The sequence below is a fragment of the Corvus moneduloides genome, chromosome 11 (assembly GCF_009650955.1).
Source record: "Corvus moneduloides isolate bCorMon1 chromosome 11, bCorMon1.pri, whole genome shotgun sequence".
Classification (NCBI taxonomy): domain Eukaryota; kingdom Metazoa; phylum Chordata; class Aves; order Passeriformes; family Corvidae; genus Corvus; species Corvus moneduloides.
In genome coordinates this window covers 10,944,326-10,966,085 of record NC_045486.1, presented here as the reverse complement: position 1 = coordinate 10,966,085, position 21,760 = coordinate 10,944,326, and the positions used below count along the sequence as shown (strand labels likewise).

The following is a 21,760-nucleotide window of genomic DNA, read 5'->3' as shown; positions in this document are numbered from 1 at the left end:
TTTTTTCCAAACATGGTTTGGTTTTACAGCCCAATTTATACACGACTCAGGGCATGATGTAGGTGATAGCATAGAAAGAAGTAGTGAGGAAATGTCTCAAATTGAGATTACCCCAAAAAAGTTTACATCATGAAGCCACAGTCCAAGAACACAGCTGCTATACCAAAATACAAAAGTAGAACTTGCTTTCACATGGCCATTAAAGCCAGTATGATGGTGACTGGGTACAGCAAAATATTTGTGTTCCTTTCCTGGACTAATAATATCCTCTAAATTCAGGTATGTCAGTTTATAAACCTCTACCCTTTGCAAAATTGATTAGAAACCTTGGAGCATGATGAAGCTAGAATATCAGCATTTAAAGCAACAGTTTTCATTTTTCAAAGCTGACAGCCTGCATTAGTGACAGGAGCAACCCCAACTGAATGCACTTGGAGAGCAAGACTGCAAGAACACAAACTGTCCCAGGTGATGCACACGGGACTTCAGACTCGTATTATGAAATAGGAAGGTTTACACAATCATACAATCTGCCTGCCTGCATCTTTTTTCTCAGATCCATTCCCTACAATAACTTTGGAAGACACCATCCAGTTTCAAAAAAATTTGTCGGAGCAACTGAACTCTCAATACAATGAATGGGAAAGAGCCTCAGAGACAATACAGTTATCAGAGTAATAAGGAAAAGCAGTTGAAGGGAAGTATCATAAAAATAAATTTCATAATGTATCCAAAGTACTCAAATATTGCAGAAATAAGCACAGTGTAGAAGTCCATACAGGCCTAAACACTTTTGTATCTAAGGATCAGGATATGTCAAGTGATGCAGTGTTACCTATGGAACAAAGGATAAAGTGAAATATAGTGAGACAAAAATCCCCTGGATCTCAATTTTTCAGCTGCTGTACCAATACATTTATATGCATTCATGTAAATCAGCGTCATAAACCACTCAGGCTTTAGCTAAAAACTGGCTGGTTTCCTAACTGGCGGCATGGATCTTGCCTCTGTTGCTCACACCTTGATTTCAAGCTTCCTCCACCTGGACTGCCAGCTCCAAATGCAGAAAGCTGAAGTATTTTTTACCTCTGGTGCCTCCTTGTAGCCAGATATCCTAAAGATTCCAATGACATTAATCCAGTGGCAACCAAAGTGTTATTATTAGTGCCCTGAGGACACTAATAGAACTTTAACAGCCCTGACCAGCCCCACCTGGGACTCTTACCTGTGCTCTCTGTCCATTGGCTTGGGGATTCTATTTAAGCTCAGCCCTGGGTTCTCTCTCACTGTGTGTTTGAGCTGTGCTTTGGGTGTGTCTGTTTGCATCCCTGCCTCTGGCCCTGCTTCCTGGGGGACCACTGGGGCTCTGCTCTAGGTTTGTGCCTTCTCTCATGGTAGCCCCTTTGCACTCTCCCCTGGCATGTGCTGTAGCTTGTCTCTCATCCTGCCCTCTGAATGGCCTTTGTATCCATGTTGTGTCTTTCTTGGACTGTCTCTTGCTGCTCCTGAATTACCCCACTCCCTTTCCTTTTTGTTTCTGGGCTGTCAGTGGACTGCGGCGCCAGCTCCCTCCTCTTCCCACAGTGCTTGGGATGATTCCCCCCTCAGTAAGGGCACAGCCTTTGTTGTTGAAAACCTCAACTTGCAGCTCTTTGGGCCTTAAAGAGCAACTGGTCCTTTTTGCTTCCTGACAATCCTCTACTTACTAATCATCATTATTGCCATGTAAATCTGACCCTGCTTTCTAGGGCATAGAAAAGTGTCAGCATAGTTCCCCTGGATCTGTACTTGTCTGGTTATCTTCTCTTCCTTGGCATGATATTTGTCTTCCAGTGAGATCCAGTCCATCCTGAGATCTTGCATTTGGTAGAGATTGCAATTTTCTAGTTTTTTGGTCACACTTTGGTGAGGGAAATGCACACTTGTTTCAGCAGTGAATAACAACTCAGGGACACACCTGCTCTCCTTGTGTTGGTGTTGAATGTGACTCTCACATTCTCCTGTCCCTAAGCAGATATCCCATTTCCTATTTTATCTCACAGTTTCCTGTATTTCATTCTTGTTCTTTCCTGGATTTTAGTCTCTGGCTGCCTCTCCTATCTCTTCCTCTCTAACAGAACAAATTGTCTCCTTACTCACAGCCACATCACCTACCCTTATTTCAGCCCACACTTAAACATAACAGGTCTCTTCCACAGCTTTTCCTGCATTAACCAGTCTTTCTGTGATGGCCACTTACATCCATTAATCACTTTCCTTGCATGTTTGGTGTGAGCTGTTAATCTCTGCCCTCTTCTCCTGTCCAAATCCTGTCTGTAATTCCTTGTCACCTCATATTGTACTCTCTTCTGCAGCTGTTTCACCTATGAATGCTACATGAGGTTACTCTCCATGGAAAAAACTATTCCTTGATTCCCATGCCCAGACAACCCATGGCAGACTACTTTCTCTTTCATTTTCCTTTACCTCTGTACTAATACCAATCAATTCTCTTTGCCTTGTTCTTAAACCTATACAAAAAAGGTTAGTACCCAAATCTAACACTTTCTAAAAGAAGTTCCGTGCCAGCTTCCCTGTTTCCCTGTGCCTGCTTGATGGCTCTCCTACTGACTGTCTGTTTGGCTTTTCAGCCCTTTTGTCTAAGCCAGTCATCCTTCCACATGTATTTAGTAGCTGTTCCATAGCAGGGATCACAGGTAGGAAACTTCTTCTCTGTCTTGCTCACAACATGCCACAAACTACAGTACACAATGAACCAGTGGGCAGTGAGCAAACTAACACATCTACTTTCCAAAGAATAACTCGACCTTTCCTTTCCTCTCTCACTGAATTTTCCTGTTTATTTTTCTGAATAATTGTTCATAAGTGTTCACACCATCTGTGCTGCGCGCTGTAAGCGCAGGGTCCTGTGGAATAATGAATATTTGATCATGTCATTCAAGGCTAAAACAAGATTACATGGTTTAATTCTGCCATTTCCCAACTGCACAGTCTCAGCATTTTTCATATAATTTTTTTAATATAGTGAATACACAGCTTTTGTATATATTTCTAAAAAATCAAATGGGCTAACTTACAGATTTTGCATAGAAATACATTTCAAGAAGCATTTCCTAGGAAGCGAAGAGAGCCAGGATTTTGTTCTGCTCTATTTTAGAATGAGCTTTAAAGTTCAGGTGGAGTCTGGAGATGTTCCAATCTATAGTTCTGGGTCAGGTTCATTTTTACCTTTTCTCTGTTCTCTGGCTTCTGAAGAGCAGCCCCTATGACCACAGGAGAGAACTTAAAGCCTGAAATGTCACACCCAAACAGGGAAAAGCACAATGCTGTTGTATTAGTATTTCCGCCTTTGTCTCTGAATTTCTCATCCCATTTAGTGCCTTGAAGGTGGGTGGGTTCCTTGTGCAGGGTCCGGGAGGCCCCACGCAGGTGCAACGCGCCGTGTCCCCCGGGGCGCTGGCGTGGGCTCCGACAGAGCCGCACCGCCCGAGCTCTGTGCTCAGTGTGCCGTGAGGAGCCAGCGACCCTGCCAGCTGGCCATGGAGGGCGATGGCATCAGCTGCAGCCGATCCCTCTGCTTGCTACATCACATTTCTGCTCGGGGAGGATTAGAAACCAGGGCAGCAGAGAGCAAATTGCTGCAGGCACATGAGTTTGGGGGCAGGGGAGCACGTCCACACTACCGCTCTTTTGGATGCCTCTCTCCTTATCCCGAGCAACCTGCTCTGTTAGATGGGGAAAAGGGGGGACTGCAGGGAGAGCCTGACTTTCAGGAAAGGCCATGGAAAAACATAACTCATGCTCATGGTGAGATTAAAGGATTAAAGGTAATTCACACCCCAGTCAAAATGAAATTTCAGTCTTGGTTTTTGTGTTCATGTGCAGTGGGCAGAGCTGTGCTGAGCTCAGGATCCTCAGCAGGCCACGGAGGGACAGGGTTCTAATCCCTGATTTCTGTGCATTTCCTGCTCTAGACAAGTGTCTCCTGGCATAATAGCAGCTGCTCTTGTGATAAATGTAGAACATGACTTATGGTACTACCCTTCCCTTTCTCTCACACCCTATACTTGATATTTTCTCAAAAAAATTTGTCTGTGAAATCCTTTCTCTGAGGTTTTGCAAGCAGATATTGGAATACTATTTCTTTACTAAAAAGAAACCCAAATAAAAACAAGCAACAACATAAAAACCGTCCTGTAAGGCCCTTCTTAGGTGTGGCTTGATATTACAGAATCTGTCTGCTTTATTCCTGGTGTGTAAAATGACTTGAGAGCAGACGTAGTTTCAACAGTAACTTTCTCTTTGAAGGCTGGACTAGCTCAGTTTCTAAGTTCTGGTTTCTGGTGTGAATACCTTCTTCCAAACCTGATATGTATTTGAGTATTTCCATGACTTAAAATCACTATTGTGTTCCAATGACGGCAGGTAAGTACAAAGGAAGCAAGTTCTTTCTTCACGTAATTTTTCACACAAATAGTCAGAGAGAATTATTCAGCCAGTCTTAGTCAAGACCTTTTGCACTTTGTTTGCACATCAAATATTATGTATTGTTTTCTAGCTTAGATGGGTTTATATACTTAAGCCCCATTCTTCAGCCAGCTTTTGCTCATTTTTGTTGAACATCTTCTAACTCTTCATTTATCTGGTAGTAAGATGTTCAAAACTGAACACAGCATTGCAGGTACAATTTTCTGTCCATGTGGAGTTACAGTGCTCTTACTTCCATAGCCCAAAATTTTACTGGGCCTTTTCTACTAATCTAATTTATATTTATTCATATGTAAGTTGGCAGGCTGGTACCTATTGTACCTAAGTTAAAACATCAGTGCTTTCCTCATAGAATGTGTGGTTTTAGGTTACTTTTCTGTGGGAGTACTGGTTGGTATTTTTCCATTTTTAGTATTTTTGCTACATTTTTAACTGTGCTAGGATGTCCAGGACTATTTGCTCATTCGTCTAACAATTTATAATTTAGTAATTCATGGTAATTTCACTTCCTTATATTTACACTCTCTTCCAGATCAGTGTTAATGTCAAATAAGACAGAGCCCAGCATCCTCTGTCAGCCTGTGCTCTCCTGTAACTTGGCTCTGCTAGCCCAGAGTGTATTTGATACTCTTTGCATGCTCTTGCCCTGAACTTGTAAATCAAAATAAGACCTGTTAGCTTACCCAATTTAGGGTCTAGAGGTTGTTCATCGATGCAGTAGTTAAATAGTCAACTGAGAGTTAAATTGTTGCTATGTGCATTTTGTAAGATACAGGAAAAAATTCTACATCATGAATAACTGTGAGAAGAGAGAGCTACACATTTTAGCTCCAGGCTCTGAGGGTTTCCTAAGAGAGCCAGGCAGCTGTGTGGGAATTGTGCAGAAGTCCCACCTCATCATGAGGCTGCTGGAGACTCCACCTGTCCTGTAGCTATTTGACTGTACTCTCTTTTCCCTGACAGGTCCATGGGAAGTGTGTGTGCAGACACAACACGGCAGGGGACCACTGTGAGAAATGTGCTCCGCTGTACAATGACCAGCCTTGGAAGCCAGGAGATGGGAAAACAGGGGCACCAAATGAATGCAGAAGTAAGTGGAAGGGAATTTGTTGACCCAGGCTCTCAGGATGAGCACTAACCATGCCAGCAGGCAAAGCTCCCTCACAACTTCTGTGATTTGGAGTAATGATGCCATTACAGAAACTGGGGATAAATTTCTGGTCATTGATAGAGAATTTCAGTGTGCAGGTCGTTTTTCTGCATTGGGGCTATTGGAGAGTGGAATTTACAAGCCAGAAATTTGGGTTTTGTGCAGCTACATCCCCTCACATTCCCAATTCTAGCAGGGTTTAAAATACTGCCAGATTGGTTTGGAAAATGATGCCATGATTACTGTGTCAGTTATAAAAGCCTGAAGGCCATTCTCTTGTCCTCACCAGAGTGTCGCTGCCACGACCACGCCGAGAGCTGCCACTTCGATCTGAGCGTTTGGTTGGCCTCGGGGAAGCGCAGTGGGGGAGTCTGTGACAACTGCAAGCACAACACTGAGGGACATCGGTGCCAGAGGTGCAAACCAGGCTTTTACCGAGACAGAGGGAAACCCATGTCTTCTCCAGAGGTCTGCAAACGTAAGTGACCGTGTTACATGAGGTGAAAAATGAACGGTGGAAGAATCATTAAAAGAACAAAATAATTTCTATAGAATCAGTGACTCCTATAGAGGTAACTCATGAGTATTACTATAATTTCCTTGTATTCTTTTCCTAAACTACAGGAGTTTTGATCAAAGGTGATCATCCTGATTTTTTTGTGTCTATTTGTCCCCATGTTATGACACATTTTTGTGATAACTGATTCAGTTCTCCAAATGCACTGCCTCCTGGGGAAAGGTACATTCTTCTTGTGCTTGGTTTTAAATTAATATGGTTCCTTTTCTCTTGAGGCACATTTTATTTACCTGGGGGTTTCTTCTGTCCCTTTCAAGACTGTGTGAGCCTATGTGCAAGCCACTGTTAAATTCCATTCGATTGTGCAACATCTGTGCACGTAAGTACATATAGTGGATGCAGAAGATGCAGGAGGCCTGGGACTGTGCATATTCACTTGGGGAAAAATACATTGGAACTCAGTCAGACTTATCTCCAGACTCTACAGCTGTGTTATGGGATGCTCTGCCCAAATTAATTGCATCATTAACACTTCAGCAGAATGTGTTAGGGTGTGTCTCGGGCACAGAGGCACTAATGGCTGCACACAGAGGATGTGCAACCTCTGGATTGAGATAGTTTGCACCCAGCCAGTCTGGCAAACAGCCCAAATCTCCCTCACTTAAAGTAAACATTTCTTGAGTATCTTGCCAGGCTTCACACATCTGATTCTATCTCACATCTATTTGAGAGGTTGTTATTTCCAGCACTATACCTAATTTCATTTTTTCTTTCGGATAGTTTTCCCTCCCCATAGGTCAGATATTAGTTGCCAGCACAGAGAACTTCATTCTCTGTTATCTGACCTCTTGCTCACTGACATCATAAGCTTTTGAAGCTTTTCTGACCCTTTTAAGGTTCTTCAACGTGGCTCCTCTTAAACACTCAGGTTACTCCTCTCCCTAGGACTGTGTGTCCTGTGATATTGCTTAAACTTTCTGTGCCCAACGTGTGCAATGTTTCTGTTCTTTTGCATTCTTCCCACTGGAACTTGGTGACAGCAGACTGCTTCCACACCACCTTTTCTTCTCATTTTCACAATGTTCATCACAGAACATGGATCAGCAGACAGGGCAGAGGGTGAGCTTATCTGGCTCACCCTGTATCCTGTAGTGTTCTACGGTGGCCCCTTCCTAGTTCTGTTTCTACTCTGAGCAGATTTGCTCCAGGGAAATATTGTAATGAGCCCAAATTGTTGTGCCAGAAAATTAGCTTTCAGTCTCATAGCACCTGAAGGAATCTGTGTATGAACACTTGTACTGAGCAGCAGGGAGATGGTGCAGTAACCAGCATCATGTGTAATACTAGATAACTGCAAAAGTCAAGGAGCACTGGAGAGCAGCAAAGAGGAAAAAACGTTTGAAAATACAGCCTATCTGTGTGGAAACCCTAGAACAGTTTGCCTAGATGAAATCAGACCTTGACTCTACCTCTGCCTCTCTTGTCTGGTCTGGTTACAGGTGTCTCAGCAACCCCTGCCAATACTCTGCATAGCAAAAGAAAAACTGTTCAGAAATTTACCTTGCTGAAAGAGCTTTATTCCTGTTGTGCCAGTCAAGCATAACAATGTCCTTTTCACCTGGGAAGGTGCTGCTGCCAGCAGAAGGTCCCCAAATGCAATTGTCTCCACTCTGAGTTGCATGCTCAGGCCTAGAGAGCTGCCATCCTGCTTTAGTCACTGAAAGTTATATGTATTTTCTAGGCTCCTTTTTCTGTCAGTGGAGAAACAGTGGGACCTCTGGGGAATTATTTATTGCAGTCTAAGGTAGATGCCTGAAACAGATGGACTGAATTGCCCTCTAAAGCATATCTATTTTCCTAAGAGATACTCTGGATCACTAGCCTGCACCAGAGTTTCTCTTAGCTGAGGTGAATCTAATGGGTTTGATTCAGCAGTAAAGGTAAGCACAACCCTATCTGTGAGTGACTCAAGTCAATGGGACCTTTCCCAAGGATGTAAAGGCATTAGGAATGCTTGCCATATCAAGATATAAGGAAAGGCATTGCAGCCCACTTAGCTTTTATAGCAGTTGTGTGCATGATGCTTGTACCTCTCTGGGAATAGAAGGTACTCTGGGTATAACTATAGAGCTCAGAGAAAACTGGGAGGGAGGTGATTAATCTGTGCCTCTTCCCTTTTATTTAAGGCAAAGAAGAGAATTCCCTCAAAAAGATTTGACAAATTGCTTTAATAGATGGTGCTTTGTATGATGGAAAGCCTGATCCCCAAACACTTCCCCACGTGGATTGCAGGCTGTGTGTAAGTGTGTACTTCATGCTACACTGCACCTCTGCAGAGAATTTTCAGGGAACACTTCACTACTTTGGTTATTATCAGAGACAGCAAAACCAGAAACACAAATGGAGACAGGCTTTGGTTAGAGCAGACTCACTTTGAGAGAGAGGGTAGCTTTCTCCTCCAGGACCATCATCAGCTGACAGTAAACTGAAAAGCCTCCTGCAGGATGTGCAGGATATTGTCCCTCTCCTCTATCCTTTAGGTTGAAAACCTGCATTGCTAGTAAACCTCATCTGGTGTGGTCTAAGTTGTTCAGGTTGTGTGATCCTAAAACCAACTCTGGTTACTCAGTAAAAAAAGTTTCTATTTTGAGCATTGCTTGTATGTTAGACAATTAGGCCACCAGATACATTTTTGTCATACCTCAGCCTAGTGATTATAAATTGAAGAGCTGCCACTTCTGGATTAGCATGTTTTTTAGGATTTAAGTGTACCAATTCCAAGGCATCATCTCACTTTGAGAAATTCATGCAAACAGTGCCAGACTAACAACAGTAAATGAAAAACCCACCCACTGAGCAAGTGTTGAAAAGTGTTGAAAAGCAGTAATAAACTGCAAACAGCAGACTGAATGGATGTTTTTGGTGAGAGCAACCTAGTGCCCATCTTCCCATTTTGAACTCAGAGGGAAAAAAACCCTTCAATGGGAGATGAAAACTTGACCCTTGTGTACAGTAGACACTGAGCTGGGAAAGGAAGTCTGATGGAAAAGCTGAATGAAATGCTGTGCTAATCCCTTTGAGAAAGCACGCTTGAAGAGTGCTCTGCCATCCAGAGCAAAGTCTAGGTTCAGCTGTGACATCCCCCTCAGGCTCCCAGAAAGCTAACAGGACACTGCTCAGGCCCAGAAACAGTCTTTAAGCATTAGTCATAATAATGAATAGCATTCTCTCTTAATCTGCTCTGAAAAAAAAAGTTGTATAACAATTGGATCTCCTGGCACTATCTAAACCACCCTTAGCTGACCCTCCAATGCGAGACTGCAAAGACATTCCCTCGGAAAAAAAAACCTGCTGAAATCTGATATGTAAGTGTGAATCTGCTATTCCTTTTTGTCTGCAGAGGTAGCCTGCCTCTGATCCCTTTGCTTTTCCTGTTCCTACCAGCTGGGATGAATGAGAGCCGGGTCATGGACGGAGCCTTGTTTTGACACTGCTTAGATCTATATTAAAAAGAAAAAAAGGCATAAAAGAGTCCCAGAGCAAGGCACACACCTGCCTGTTATTGGGGGTGACAACACAGGATTAAGTAGTTTGGATATAGACTTGTATGGGAGCTTTGACTCAAAAGCCTAATTGTTTCCTAACCAATGGTTAGAAAAGCTGCTGTATCCTTGGCTCTTTCCTGTGGCTTATTCCAAGGCTTAAGGGATCCTTCTGAAATGGCACCATCTTTTGTACTCACCCTTTGCTTAGTTTAAAAATAATGCAGGCATGTAGACCCATTAAAAAGGGTCTCCAGGAAAACAAGCTTTTTTACTCAAAGAACGAGGCTAGAAAATTAAAATGTGCCCAGATGCACATGCACACACACATGGTCTGAAAGGCTCTGCTTCTCATCCTTTTACTTCTGAGCAGAGGGAGTGAACTTTTAATTCTAATATCACAAAGGCCCCATCACATCTTGGTTCAAAGTCTGTCTTAATCAGCCCTGACCACACACAGAGCTGTCTATCTTATTTCCTTCATTTAAGAAACATCATTGGCAGCATCAATCCCCACACCTGACATGCTTTAAAAATCACACTGGATTGATCATATACTCTCAAGATGCACATGTATATATTTCAGACTCAAAAGACTTCGAGTTTTCATTTTGCCTGTGCTTTTTTATCAAATAGCCAGTCTGCTCACAGCTATCTCTTATGCAGTATTATTAGACAAAAGTTCAAGGCAATATACCTCAAAGGCCATTGACTTGGAGCACTTGGTATTTTCCTGTAAGTTGGGACCATATTGTTACAACCAGTATTATATTTTACATCTGTGTCTAATTACATCGGGGAGACAGCTGTGCTGAGGGCAGACAGATTTATTACGGACTTGAGTGGAGATTGCAGTATGAATTATTCATTTTTCATTATTTCTTGTCTCCTCCCTTTTACAGTAGTGTCTGACAAAACAAACTTAGTATGGGAGTGAGACTAAAAGGCAAGAGGATGCTTCGTTATACTCTGTGACCCATAGCCAACTCTAAAGTAAAATGCTGTTTTTCACTACACTGCTGTCAAGGGGAGAACCCAAATAAACTGCCCAGCTCTGAGCCAGGACTGTCTGCACACCGTCCCTAACATAATTGATGATGCCTTTGACAAACAAGGCCATTGTCACATTGGCTGCTGTTTTGTTAGACAGGGAGGTGGATGGAGAGAAAATGAGGGTTTGCCAAGAGAAAAGAAGCAAAAATCATTGGGAAAGGGTTGTCAAATATTGGAAAATGTTAAAGGGTGAGGTTTTGGAAACTTGCTTTTATGTTTCGTTAATTGTGAGGTTTATTTGCAAATCCATGGTACTGTTAAACAGATAAAAACCCAGTCATCCACAGCTGCCCCTTCAGCATGTGACATGTGGGCTCTTATTTTAGCAGTTACCTTAGATGCACAACTGGGATTTTGGCCGTAATACTCTGGAAGCCAGACAATGTACCCACCCAAGCTGAAATGCTAAATAAACACAGACTGAGTAAAGCGTTTGCAAGCCACTTGTATAACTCATCTGAAAGTGTTGTACATGTATTGATTCAGCTTGCTTTCTGATCCACCAGAAGCTGTCCAAGTTTCTAACTGGAGAATATGTCCCACAGTTCATCTGGGAACATTATTTTTACTGAACTGTAGCCTCAAAAAAGAAAAAAAAAAAAAAAGGGCACTTCTTTTTTCTGCTTCCTAATCAGCTTTCACCAGTGCTGTCAGTCACTGTGCTGTAATATTTTCCCTTAGGGATAGGGTGGGAGAAGCTCTCATCTTCCTGAATCAGGTTCCAGTCTCAGCTGGGGATAGGTAGTCTTGTGATTTACCCATCTGTTAAATGACTTTAACTGATGAAACCTGAAAACTGGAAATAAGGGGGATAAAGAGAGACCCAGAGGTTGCAGAAATCTAAGGCATTTTAAACAAAAACTCCACAGGTAGATCCTACATACAGTAATATTACAGTGAAAACAAACCTGGATTCAAGTAAACCCCAATGCTGGCAAACTCTTACTCCTTGTGTCTCAGACCTGTCTGCAGTAAAGGAAGGGTATTCCCCCTCCTTATCCCCAAATCTGTGACATCCATTTTTTTCAGTGACTGACAAACTAAGAGCCTCTTTTTCAGGGTGATACAGTCAGCCCTGCAAAAATGGGGTGGGTGGCGAAATCAAGTTTAGCAGCAAGAAATTAGACCTTGCCTTTGAACCTGTCAGGGCTAATGAGCACTTCAGTGTTATACCTGCTGTCTAGAACTGACAGCACCAGCCCTGGGTTTGCTCCCAAAGTTGAGGCTGCTTTGTGGCAAACAGGAGAGGCTGCTGCCCTCTGCCAGCCCGCCCGTTGTGCCGAGCACATTGCCCATGACAGCACGTGGCTTTTCTGTCCCTAGGCTGTTGTGCTAGTGTCCCTGAACGGGCCAAGATCCATCCACAGAAGTATAATAATATTATTAAAATTATTGGCATAAAGAACACAGGGCATGGGAATAAAAAAATAACTATATGGTAAGCAGAGCATAAGAGAAATGCCCTTTAAACAAAATTGCTCACCCTTCTTCTTGTACTATTTTCAAAAGATATTTTCTTTTCCTGAGTTTCAAATATGAGGTTGCAGGTGAAAGTGAATCTGTCCCTGCTACACTTTAAAGTCATATATTTGCCCCTTTCCCCTTGGATCAGAGTATTCATTTGGCCTCTTATCTGTGAGTTCATGAAGAAAAGTAGTTTGATCAGAAACAATGATGGGCAAACTTCAAAAGCTTTGGAGATCGTGTTTGGTTCAAATGAGCATCCAAAAAGGCTAGCCTCTGATCCAAGCTATCTAAACACCTTGGGTGTCCAACATTTAATTGAAAGTCTCTGTTAAAGCAGGCCTTAGCCACAAGATTTTTATTTCTGCCCTCTTCCAGATGGATGAAGTAGAGATGCATAACCTTTTCAGTCTGTTACAAGTAAAAGTCAGGGCATGCTGCTTTCTTAATACAAAAAAGAGATGAAATATGAAGGCCTGGAGGTCGGCTCAGTTCTCATTTTGATCAAACTTGTCTGAACATCAGAAATGAGGGGGTTTGTTTACTGCTTGTACTTTACTTCTGTAGAGCTGTTGGCATGAGGTTTGACCATCTCAGCCAGGTTCTGCCCTGATGGAGAGGAGTCAACTGTGCTGTTTGCACCTCTCTGTGTATCCCTCCCTGATGCTGTCATATTAGGAGTGTACCAGTGGTGTGGGATTATGACAATTTATTGTCTGTGCAGGAAGAGTTGCTCACAGGAGATTTAACTATCTGTTTTCCTGCCAAATTGCCTTGAGTTGCCAGGCTGGTGTCAAACTGGCAACAGCATTAGAAAGATTTGGAGGCCTTTCCTCCTATTTGCTCACCTTCAGCTACACGTAGAATACATCTACTTGATTTTAGGGTCTTCTCCCATCCTGTTTGCCTTCCTTGTAAAATATCTGCTCATGTGTTTGTAAAAAAAAAAATTCATCAGCTTCTTTACACACATACAGTACTGCATGGTGAGATGTTTAGGACTTTAGAAAGGAACTGAAGGAAATTTGTGCACTCTTTGGAGGCAGAAATTGAAAATATATTTCAGGTCATCTGAACCACCTGTATAAATTGCATCTACCCCAGAGGAAACAGTAGCTTTGTGATCTCTGTGTTTACAGGAAAGGCGATGTAGGCAATAGCTGTAATTCTTTACCTTGTCCTTGCTAGTGAAACTTTCTGCAAAACACTTTTGAAGTGAATCACCTTCAAGCCCCTTTAAAAATAAACACACAGAGGAGGCTTCCTGGTATCACTTCAAAACCCTGTATGGTCACTATTTATGTAGTAGGGAAGAACTGACTTTCATGCACAAATGCTCCCAGTCGTACTTGTTTTGCTTTGTCTAACAAAAAGAAAAAAAAATTGTAAATGTAGGCTGAAATGCAATGTTTACTAGTTCTGACTTAAAACTACAGAGCATGAGGAAGAGGGTACAAGTTTATCAGCCTTGCAAAAATGTCACTTAACCAGCTGAGCCCACAGCACAGAATTTGAATTGTGCTTTGCCATGTCTCCACAGCCTGTGCCTGCCAGCCCATGGGTGCAGTCAACACCACGTTCAGCAGCAGCTGGAGATGCCACCCCCGGACAGGATTCTGCTACTGCAAACCAGGAGTGGCGGGTCCCAGCTGCGACAGGTGCCTCGTGGGCTACTGGGGCTTCGGAGAGAACGGCTGCCGCCCCTGTGACTGCGCCAGAGACTGCGACCAGCACACTGGGACCTGTTTCAATGGGTAAGGAAGCCCTGCTTTGGGTTCCCTTTGAGATGGGACTCTGTGAAATGAAACAAAGACTAGCAAATACTGCAGCAAGAACAATAATTGGAGGGTGCAGAATCATTTGAAAAGGTGGCTGTAAATCATAAAAGGTTTCTTAGGTTACAGGTACACCTTTAAGTCCACTGCACTGTCCAAGGCAATCTTGAACAGATGACTCTTTGCAGTAATAATAGGCATTTCCACAACCCCATGGAAATATGTGCAGGGTCTTTAAACACACCTTTGTTTTGGAAATAGATGGAAGAGTCTGAAGAACCTGCTTCTTATCTGTTCCACAGGCAAAATGAACAATAGTCTCCCTCTTGTTTCTAGAGGGCCAGGCATCTGTACCCCAGACAGGTAATCAGTGCAGAAATCCTGTGATTTGCTGAGCAATTGCAGTTCTACAAGTCCTGCAGCTGTCCTCAGGTGCCAGTGACATCAACAAAGTGGTCACTAAGTTACATAATTCCCTAAAAACAAACAAATGTAAGCAAAAAAGGCTCAATTTATAGGTACTTTAAAAAATGCTAAGTCAGCAGTGGGAGGCCTAAATAAAAACCTAGACCAGATCTAGAGATAGATCTCTCTATCTGGCATGAAGTCTTGCTCATATTTGCACTCCCAGTGTGAAGAAAGCAAGCTCATCAGTCTGGGTACAGCCAAAGCCGGCTGCTTCCCAGCCCTGTCATGCCCTAACCAAGTGCTGTGGTTTATGTGTCCCCCAACTGTGACAGCGAGCCCTTCTTTAACATCCCCATCGGGGGACGAATCCCCGACCTCGTCCAAACGCCGACCAACGAGAGCGAAGAGGAGTGGAAATGGAATGACCACGAGCAGGGATTTTCTGCACTGAGGCACCCAGGTACAGCCCAGAGTCTGGGAATGTTTAATTGCCACTTCTTTCAACCCACCACCCTGACTGGGTCTGCCCCATTCATCTCCAGCTTGTCTGTAGTATTTAAATAGTTCTCAGTCTTGCCTGCCCTGTAAAGATCAGCACTTACCATCACCAGTGACCTGGCAGAAGGAACAGTGCCATTTACTGCATAGCTTGACTTCTCTGAGACGGATATTGCCTTAACACCAGGAAGGATCAGCATTTCTTAGGTTATGGGATCAAACAAAGGTCTCATTACTTACACGATTTCCAGCTGGATCTGATTCTTACAAATCTCTTCATTAGGATCAGTTTATTAACTGTACAATAGACCTCATGTGGGCTGCATTTTACTTGACAGTGCTGATCAGATTTCAGAGTAATTATTTTATCATATAAGAAGAAACACATTTGCAAATAACTGAGCTCACTCTCAAACTTATTCTTAAGGTCCATATAGATTATGGGAACTATAGATATCTAACCTTATAACCGATGATCATTTGCTCTTCTTTTCTCTCTCATGTCCTGGCTCTTCTCCAACCTTCTGTGTTCTGTGGTTTCCCTGCTAGAAAAGTGTGTGTGCAAAGAAAAGGTGCTTGGAAGTGTCAGTGACTTCTGCCAAATGAAATATGCCTATGGTAAGTGGGTAACATGCTCCCAAGGTATGATAATTTCACAATGTTCCCTCTATGCATGTTGTTAGCTGATAGTTATGAAAAATGACAGGATTGGTAAAGTCCTGAGAGGTAGGATTTCTTCTGCCTTTTTTGTCTAGTGACATGTCCAACTTCTGATCAGAACTTAAAAGCATTTTTCATGCAAGGCTCTGTGGTGTCTCCTTCCCACCCAGTTCATTTTCCTCTTTACAGCAGGAGGGATGCTAGAATAATACTCAGTGGAATAATTGGCCTTTACATCAAGAAAAATGGTAAAAAAACCTCACATCTAAAATACCATTGCTTTTGCAGTCATTATACAGGTTCAAATAGCCAAGGTCATTTACCAAGAATGCATTTAATACTGTTGTTTATGAATACTAGGTTCATGCCATCACACGAAACAAGAAAGGAAAAGCTCTGGGATCCAGAGGTTTGATGTGCTTGTGCCAGGACACAACAAAGCCTGCTTGAGGGGCTGATCTACATGAACCTGCCATGCCAAAAAGTTATGGGATCCTACTAAATTAAAAGGAACAGAAATTTATCATGGCAACCAGATGTTGGACGACAAAACAAAAATACTTCTTCTGGTTTTTTGTGCAATCATGGAATTTTAGTCATGTGACACACCTGATGGGAAACTTCCTGACTTCTTTCCTGTAGACAGTTCCTTCTCACAGGACAGAATTTTTGAGAGGCCAGAGTTAAAGCTAAACACTAAAGTTTTCAAACTGGAAATATAAAGTATAGAATCAGTGCACTTGAAATCAGACAGGTAGCTGCTGACCAGGGTTTTTCACCCTTCCTTATGTATGCATACAAGTGCTTTCCTAGAATTTCCAAGTGTTTGACATCAGCCCGTTAAAAAATAGTTGCCAAAACATGGTGAAAGCATGAGTTAACTACTTCAAAAGAAAAATCCAATTTTTCTTCTCCAGACTTATTTAAAAGATCCATCAGTGAAGTGGACAAGCACTGCACTTCATGTACAACTGCACTTTGGGTTTTTTTGGTGTCTTCTTTCAAGGTGTTAAAATTCTACATTTTCACAGCATAAACCAAAATTCATTTAGAAATTCATTGTTGGTCTCTATCTGGATATGTTTTCTGGCAGTAATAAAAGCAAGAATCCTATCTGCTCATGACAAAGGGACCCATGCAGAAGTTGTTGTGAAAGTGAAGAAGGTCCTGAAATCAGGCAAAGTGAAAATTGCTCGGAGCAATAGAAGCATTTACCCAGAATCCTGGACCAACAGGGGCTGTACATGTCCCATTCTCAATCCTGGTAAGGACAAAATACTCACCAGGGGTTTTGCTTCCCATGTAGACAGTGCTTATGAACATCAGCCATGATCAGCCTTTCTGGGACAGCATCCTTTGATTCTTCCCCACCAAAGTACGTTTGCTTTCCAGCTCACAGTTCTCAAGGAGGGTGGTAATGGCAGGAGGGGGACAAAGGCATAAGCAGCAGCTGCCACATCCCAGCAGATCTGTGTGCAGAACCTCACTGGAACAAAATCAATTTGTAGTTGTGATTCCTGAGCACAGTCCTGACACCAGAGAAGCTGTGTGCCCAGGAGCCAGCAGTGACAGTATGCACATGGATGTATATACATAAAATGGCACGTGCATAAGCTGGATGAAATTGGCAAAGGTGCTGTATGCCAGATCCATATGAAACAGAGAAATTCTGCATTTGGTTCTTTCTTATTCTATTTGTTAACTAAGGGTTTTCCCTTTTTCTTTTTTTCCTTCCCTTCCCTTTAGGTACTGACTATCTTATAGCAGGCCAGGAGGATTCTAGGACTGGCAAACTCCTTGTGAACATGAACAGCCTGGTGAAACCCTGGAAGGCATATTTAGGAAAACAAGTATCAGATATTCTTCGAACTGGATGCAAATAATTTCTGCTTCAGAAGTTACAGTGCTGGACTTTGCCTTTTAGTAACACTGCAGTGAAAGGTGTAGTTAGTTCATGCATTCCCATTCAACATGCTCCTAGATGAAGTGAGGAAAGCAGACTTGCTATTCCTCCTTTCATGTGCTTAGACAGGAAACTCGGGACATGACTACATTTTTTAAAAAATGCAGTCTTATCATGCAAAATTATCTAGTGCATCATGTATAGATCACAAGTCAGTTCTTCACTTGAGCCTGATTCTACCCAGAATCATTTTACAAGGCAAAACTAAAGATATGGATCAGTATTTCCATACTTCAGGTCAGAGTCTGATATTAATATGCATAAACTGCTTTCATAATACATTCATTACTGGGGTGTAGTTTTCTTTATAAGTGACCACTAAAAGGCAGCAATTTCTTTCAGCTTTACAAGTGGCATAATATTAAAGAAGCCTATAAAAGAGCTCAGACTGATTTACCATCAGACTGCAATTAGGCCAATATAATGGGCTGCTTTCTAGAAGACAATATTATCCCACTGCTGACCAGAAACAAATATGTGGCTTATCTTGGGACAGTGTCCTTTACAGATGTGCATTGCTGTCATCAACACTTAGTGCTGAGCTCTGCTGCAGGAAACCACCTTGGCTCAAACTCCACTCCAAATCCAGCTCTTTGCTGTAGTACTTAGTCTGTAACACCACAAAGGTTTCACAGCAATAACCACAAAAAAGCCTTAATTATAAGAAAAAGCCAAAGCGTGAGGAACTAGCAGCTGCTCTAATGTTGAGATTGTGACACTACAAAAGCTACAAAGCAGAAAGAGGATGCAAATGGATTGGCTGGAGCATGTATCAAATGAGGTAAGCTGTAGTTCTGGGAGAGCAGCCTGGCTATTTCAACTGTGCTCAAGACCACGGGCCTTCGATTGCACTTAGTGCTTTCATTGTGCTTTATTTCTCTTGGTCACACTTCAGGCTAAGATGCTGAAGGTCTGCTTCCTTCCCATTGCGCCTGAGGATTATTTCTCCCTCTGCAAAAGTACAGGAGTGGTAACCTCTGCACTCCAGGTAAAATTAGTTCTGCCCTGCAAAAGCATTCTTTCTAAATCAATTTTACCCTATAGTAATCAAGACGTAGCTACTTAAAGCCTTCCCTAACACAGAATTTTGAGGAAATTGTAGTTTGAGACCTGTGTCCCCTGTTTAAGGACTCACAACAAAATGAAGCTGGTTGGAGCACTCTCTTTTCCAGTAAAGCAGAAATTACAATGAATCAATCTATATTCTTTCAGGGGGTTACAGAGAAAGAGCAAGCACACATGCTGCTTTTGCATATTTCAATTCCTCATTTTTAATGTCTAATTTTTAATGCTCCTAGGGAAGAGGAGATGTTTTAATTTAGCACTGACTGGTAAATGGGCTACCTAGAAAACCCTAATACTAATGCAGAATGATGGAAGTCCCAGCCTACAACTTAGGCCATCAATTTGTTCTCTTAACCACTGAGAACCTAAAAACTCAGCTTCTTTTATTCTATTTACTGCTGTTTTACCTTTAATTTCACATTGATTGAACAGCAGAAAAATCTTTAGCTCATTTGGAACTGGATGGCAGGCAGATCTTTAAAAAAAAAAAAACCACCCCAATTTCTTTCCCAACAGGGTATAAACAGTGTTTCTTCCTCCTTCCTTTTCAGGAAATTTCCCCTCCTCCATTGCTTTCCTTCTTTCACTTCATTATTTACTTGTTGTTACCTAAAGTGGTATCCAACAATGTGGCATCTCCAACAAGCAATTTAATTAATGCAATAAAACACTTTTTAACCAAGGCATTTGGCAGAATTTGAAATGTCAGCCTAATGAAATTAGGAGCACAGCAACTGCTTTCTTTACTGTCTCCAGAAATTGTCTCACAACAAAAAAGATTAACCAGTTCTCTTTCAAATATCAATAAAGACCTGTATGTGAATTTACAGTCTGATCTCAAAGGGCCTCTCACAAGAAATTAAATTCAAGTGTAGGTTTAGAATTAAACTACGGAACATGCTTTTCAACAGAGGCCATTTTACCTGCAGGGGATCTTATTTAATGATAATGAGGATATTCCATGTTGGTTAATAGTCAGCACCATACTAAAGCAAACACTTCTATTCCACTTTTTGTGCCAGACTGGTGATTTTGTGGGGAGCGTAAACATCTGCATAGTTCTTTTATGTGAATGAAAGTTATTTTTTGACACAGTCATTTACAAGCATTACTAGCTACTTCTAGTAGAAATACAAGTTGGAACAAGAATATTGATATCCTGGTGTGTTTTCTTGGGGCCTATGATAATGATTAAGTAATTAATTAACATAGTGATTAATCACTACCAAATGAAACCCTGTGGTATGCAAACAAGATAATCAATACATCATACATTTCAGGTATCTCAAAAGTATGTGATATGTACACATACTTTTCTTTAAAATTGACTGCAATTTGACTTTCTATTGGTATCACAACTTCTACTAATCAGGCATCTCTGAATTCATAGAAAAGAAAAATGAAAGAAAAAAGTTTCAACTCACACAGAGCTATCCTGTGCAGTCTTTGTTCTGCAGTGCTACAATCCGGTAGCCTGTCTGGAAATAAGAATCTAAATAGCAATGAATTGCACAAATCACATTAGAACAGCTAGTGATGATGGGAGAGTTTAAATGGATCACTATGAGACTTTGGAAAGGAAAAAAGTTATTTTCTTGTGTAGTGTACATGAAATGAAGATGAGCATGAAACAGTGCAAGATGACAACTGACCTCCTAGTAAAAGCTGTTGCATATTTGTCAGAACCAGCAAGCAGGTCATACATAGTAAATTATAAAAGAATTACCATAGAAGGCATGGTATTCCTGTACCAAAAAATAATTGGGTTTTTTGGGCCTGTGTACAATATCCTTGTGACCCTCCCTGTGACTGTGTGTCTAGGTGGCACAGTAAGACAAAGAATACCAGCATGGAAAAAAGGATGAATTTGCCCGATGCAAAGTGGCTGGGAAGCTTCTTTTAGCACCTTTAAACTGGGGCCTGTCTTTAGGAAGGCCATATAAACACTTTACAGCACCCAAATAGGCAAAGTGGCTCACAAGCAGTAGCAACCACATACCAAAGAGCAGCAATGATGTAATGGGAAATCCTCAATAAAGGTAAAATAAAAGCTTTTACTCACAAGAAAAGAAGTCCGGAAAGCTGTGAAAAATGTCTAATAGGGCAAGTGAAAGTTTGAAGTAGTAGATGCAACTCTTCAAAAAGCAGCAAATTCTGGATTGCTGGAGGTCACTGCAGCTCTTGCTAACAGCCCTGCAGCCTGTGTGTCCAGGAGCAATGGATACAATCCACATTCTGGCAATGTGGATCCTTACAGCACCGAACAGTTCATTAAATGGTCATTGAGTGCTGAGCCCTAACTCCAATATACTGACATACTGCTAATAATGCTTCTCCAGCTTCTGCTCCCAGCAGGCAGTGAAGAAGGAAATGTACCTACACAGACTTTGTACACTGCTCTTCTGAGAGGGGCTCATGCTATAAAGACTAAGTTTTCCCTGTAGCATCTACCATGTCTCATAATTTTTCCATGCTGCTTGATGTAAGCTTTTTTTGAATTGATATAATTCACATGATGGGCTCTCTCCAGTCCACCAGACCTGGAAAAGCAGTGTGTTGTTATGTGTTGTAGCATTTTTTATTTTTTAATTAAAACATCAATTAAATACAGATACTTCTATTGATATGAGGTTTGGGATCTATTCTTAAAATTTTAAACCATGCAAGCCTCAAACCACCTGCACATGAATTCTTTTTTAGTTAATAAACCACAAATATTCCAAACTTGAGGGTCTTGCTTTGGTAAGAGTTAGCACAGTGCCAGGCAAATGGAGGCGAGCATTTTGCTAATAAGTCAACAATGATACATTATTTTTCCCCTAAGCAACTTACCAAAAACCATATATTTGGTATGAGAATATGCACAGATGGGAAACACAAATAGGTACAGTTAATTCTTGTAAATTGCATGTTAATTCAGTAACTATTCAAACCACAATCCTGCAAAATTTCTCACGTGGGTATCACAGGTGCTTAATTCTCCTAAGAAATACACACATGAACTTTTACTGGTCTGAGATCTAATGAGGCCTAAAAAAATACTTAACAGGTCCTAAAGCTGCTCCTTTACACAGAGCTGACTTGTGGGATGCAAGTCAAGGAAACAGAACTGCATGACAGGTGTGTTCAGAATTTAGACAGACAGAAGTTTGCTAGTGGCAGTCTCCATACCTAAAA

The 21,760-nt window shown here is 41.7% G+C and overlaps 1 protein-coding gene across 2 annotated transcripts in view; it reads left to right on the top strand.

The window, feature by feature from the left end:
* LOC116449567 (netrin-4-like) overlaps positions 1–21,207 on the top strand; it is a 48,050-nt gene extending 26,843 nt beyond the window's left edge. For both annotated transcript variants that reach the window (XM_032121205.1, XM_032121206.1), the window contains 7 exons: positions 5,452–5,578; positions 5,928–6,116; positions 13,755–13,968; positions 14,730–14,857; positions 15,445–15,513; positions 16,649–16,819; positions 17,302–21,207. In XM_032121205.1, coding sequence (XP_031977096.1) covers positions 5,452–5,578; positions 5,928–6,116; positions 13,755–13,968; positions 14,730–14,857; positions 15,445–15,513; positions 16,649–16,819; positions 17,302–17,438 — 1,035 coding nt within the window. In that variant the 3' untranslated portion in view covers positions 17,439–21,207. The remainder of the gene's footprint in view (positions 1–5,451; positions 5,579–5,927; positions 6,117–13,754; positions 13,969–14,729; positions 14,858–15,444; positions 15,514–16,648; positions 16,820–17,301) is intronic.
* Positions 21,208–21,760: the final 553 nt, after the last annotated feature.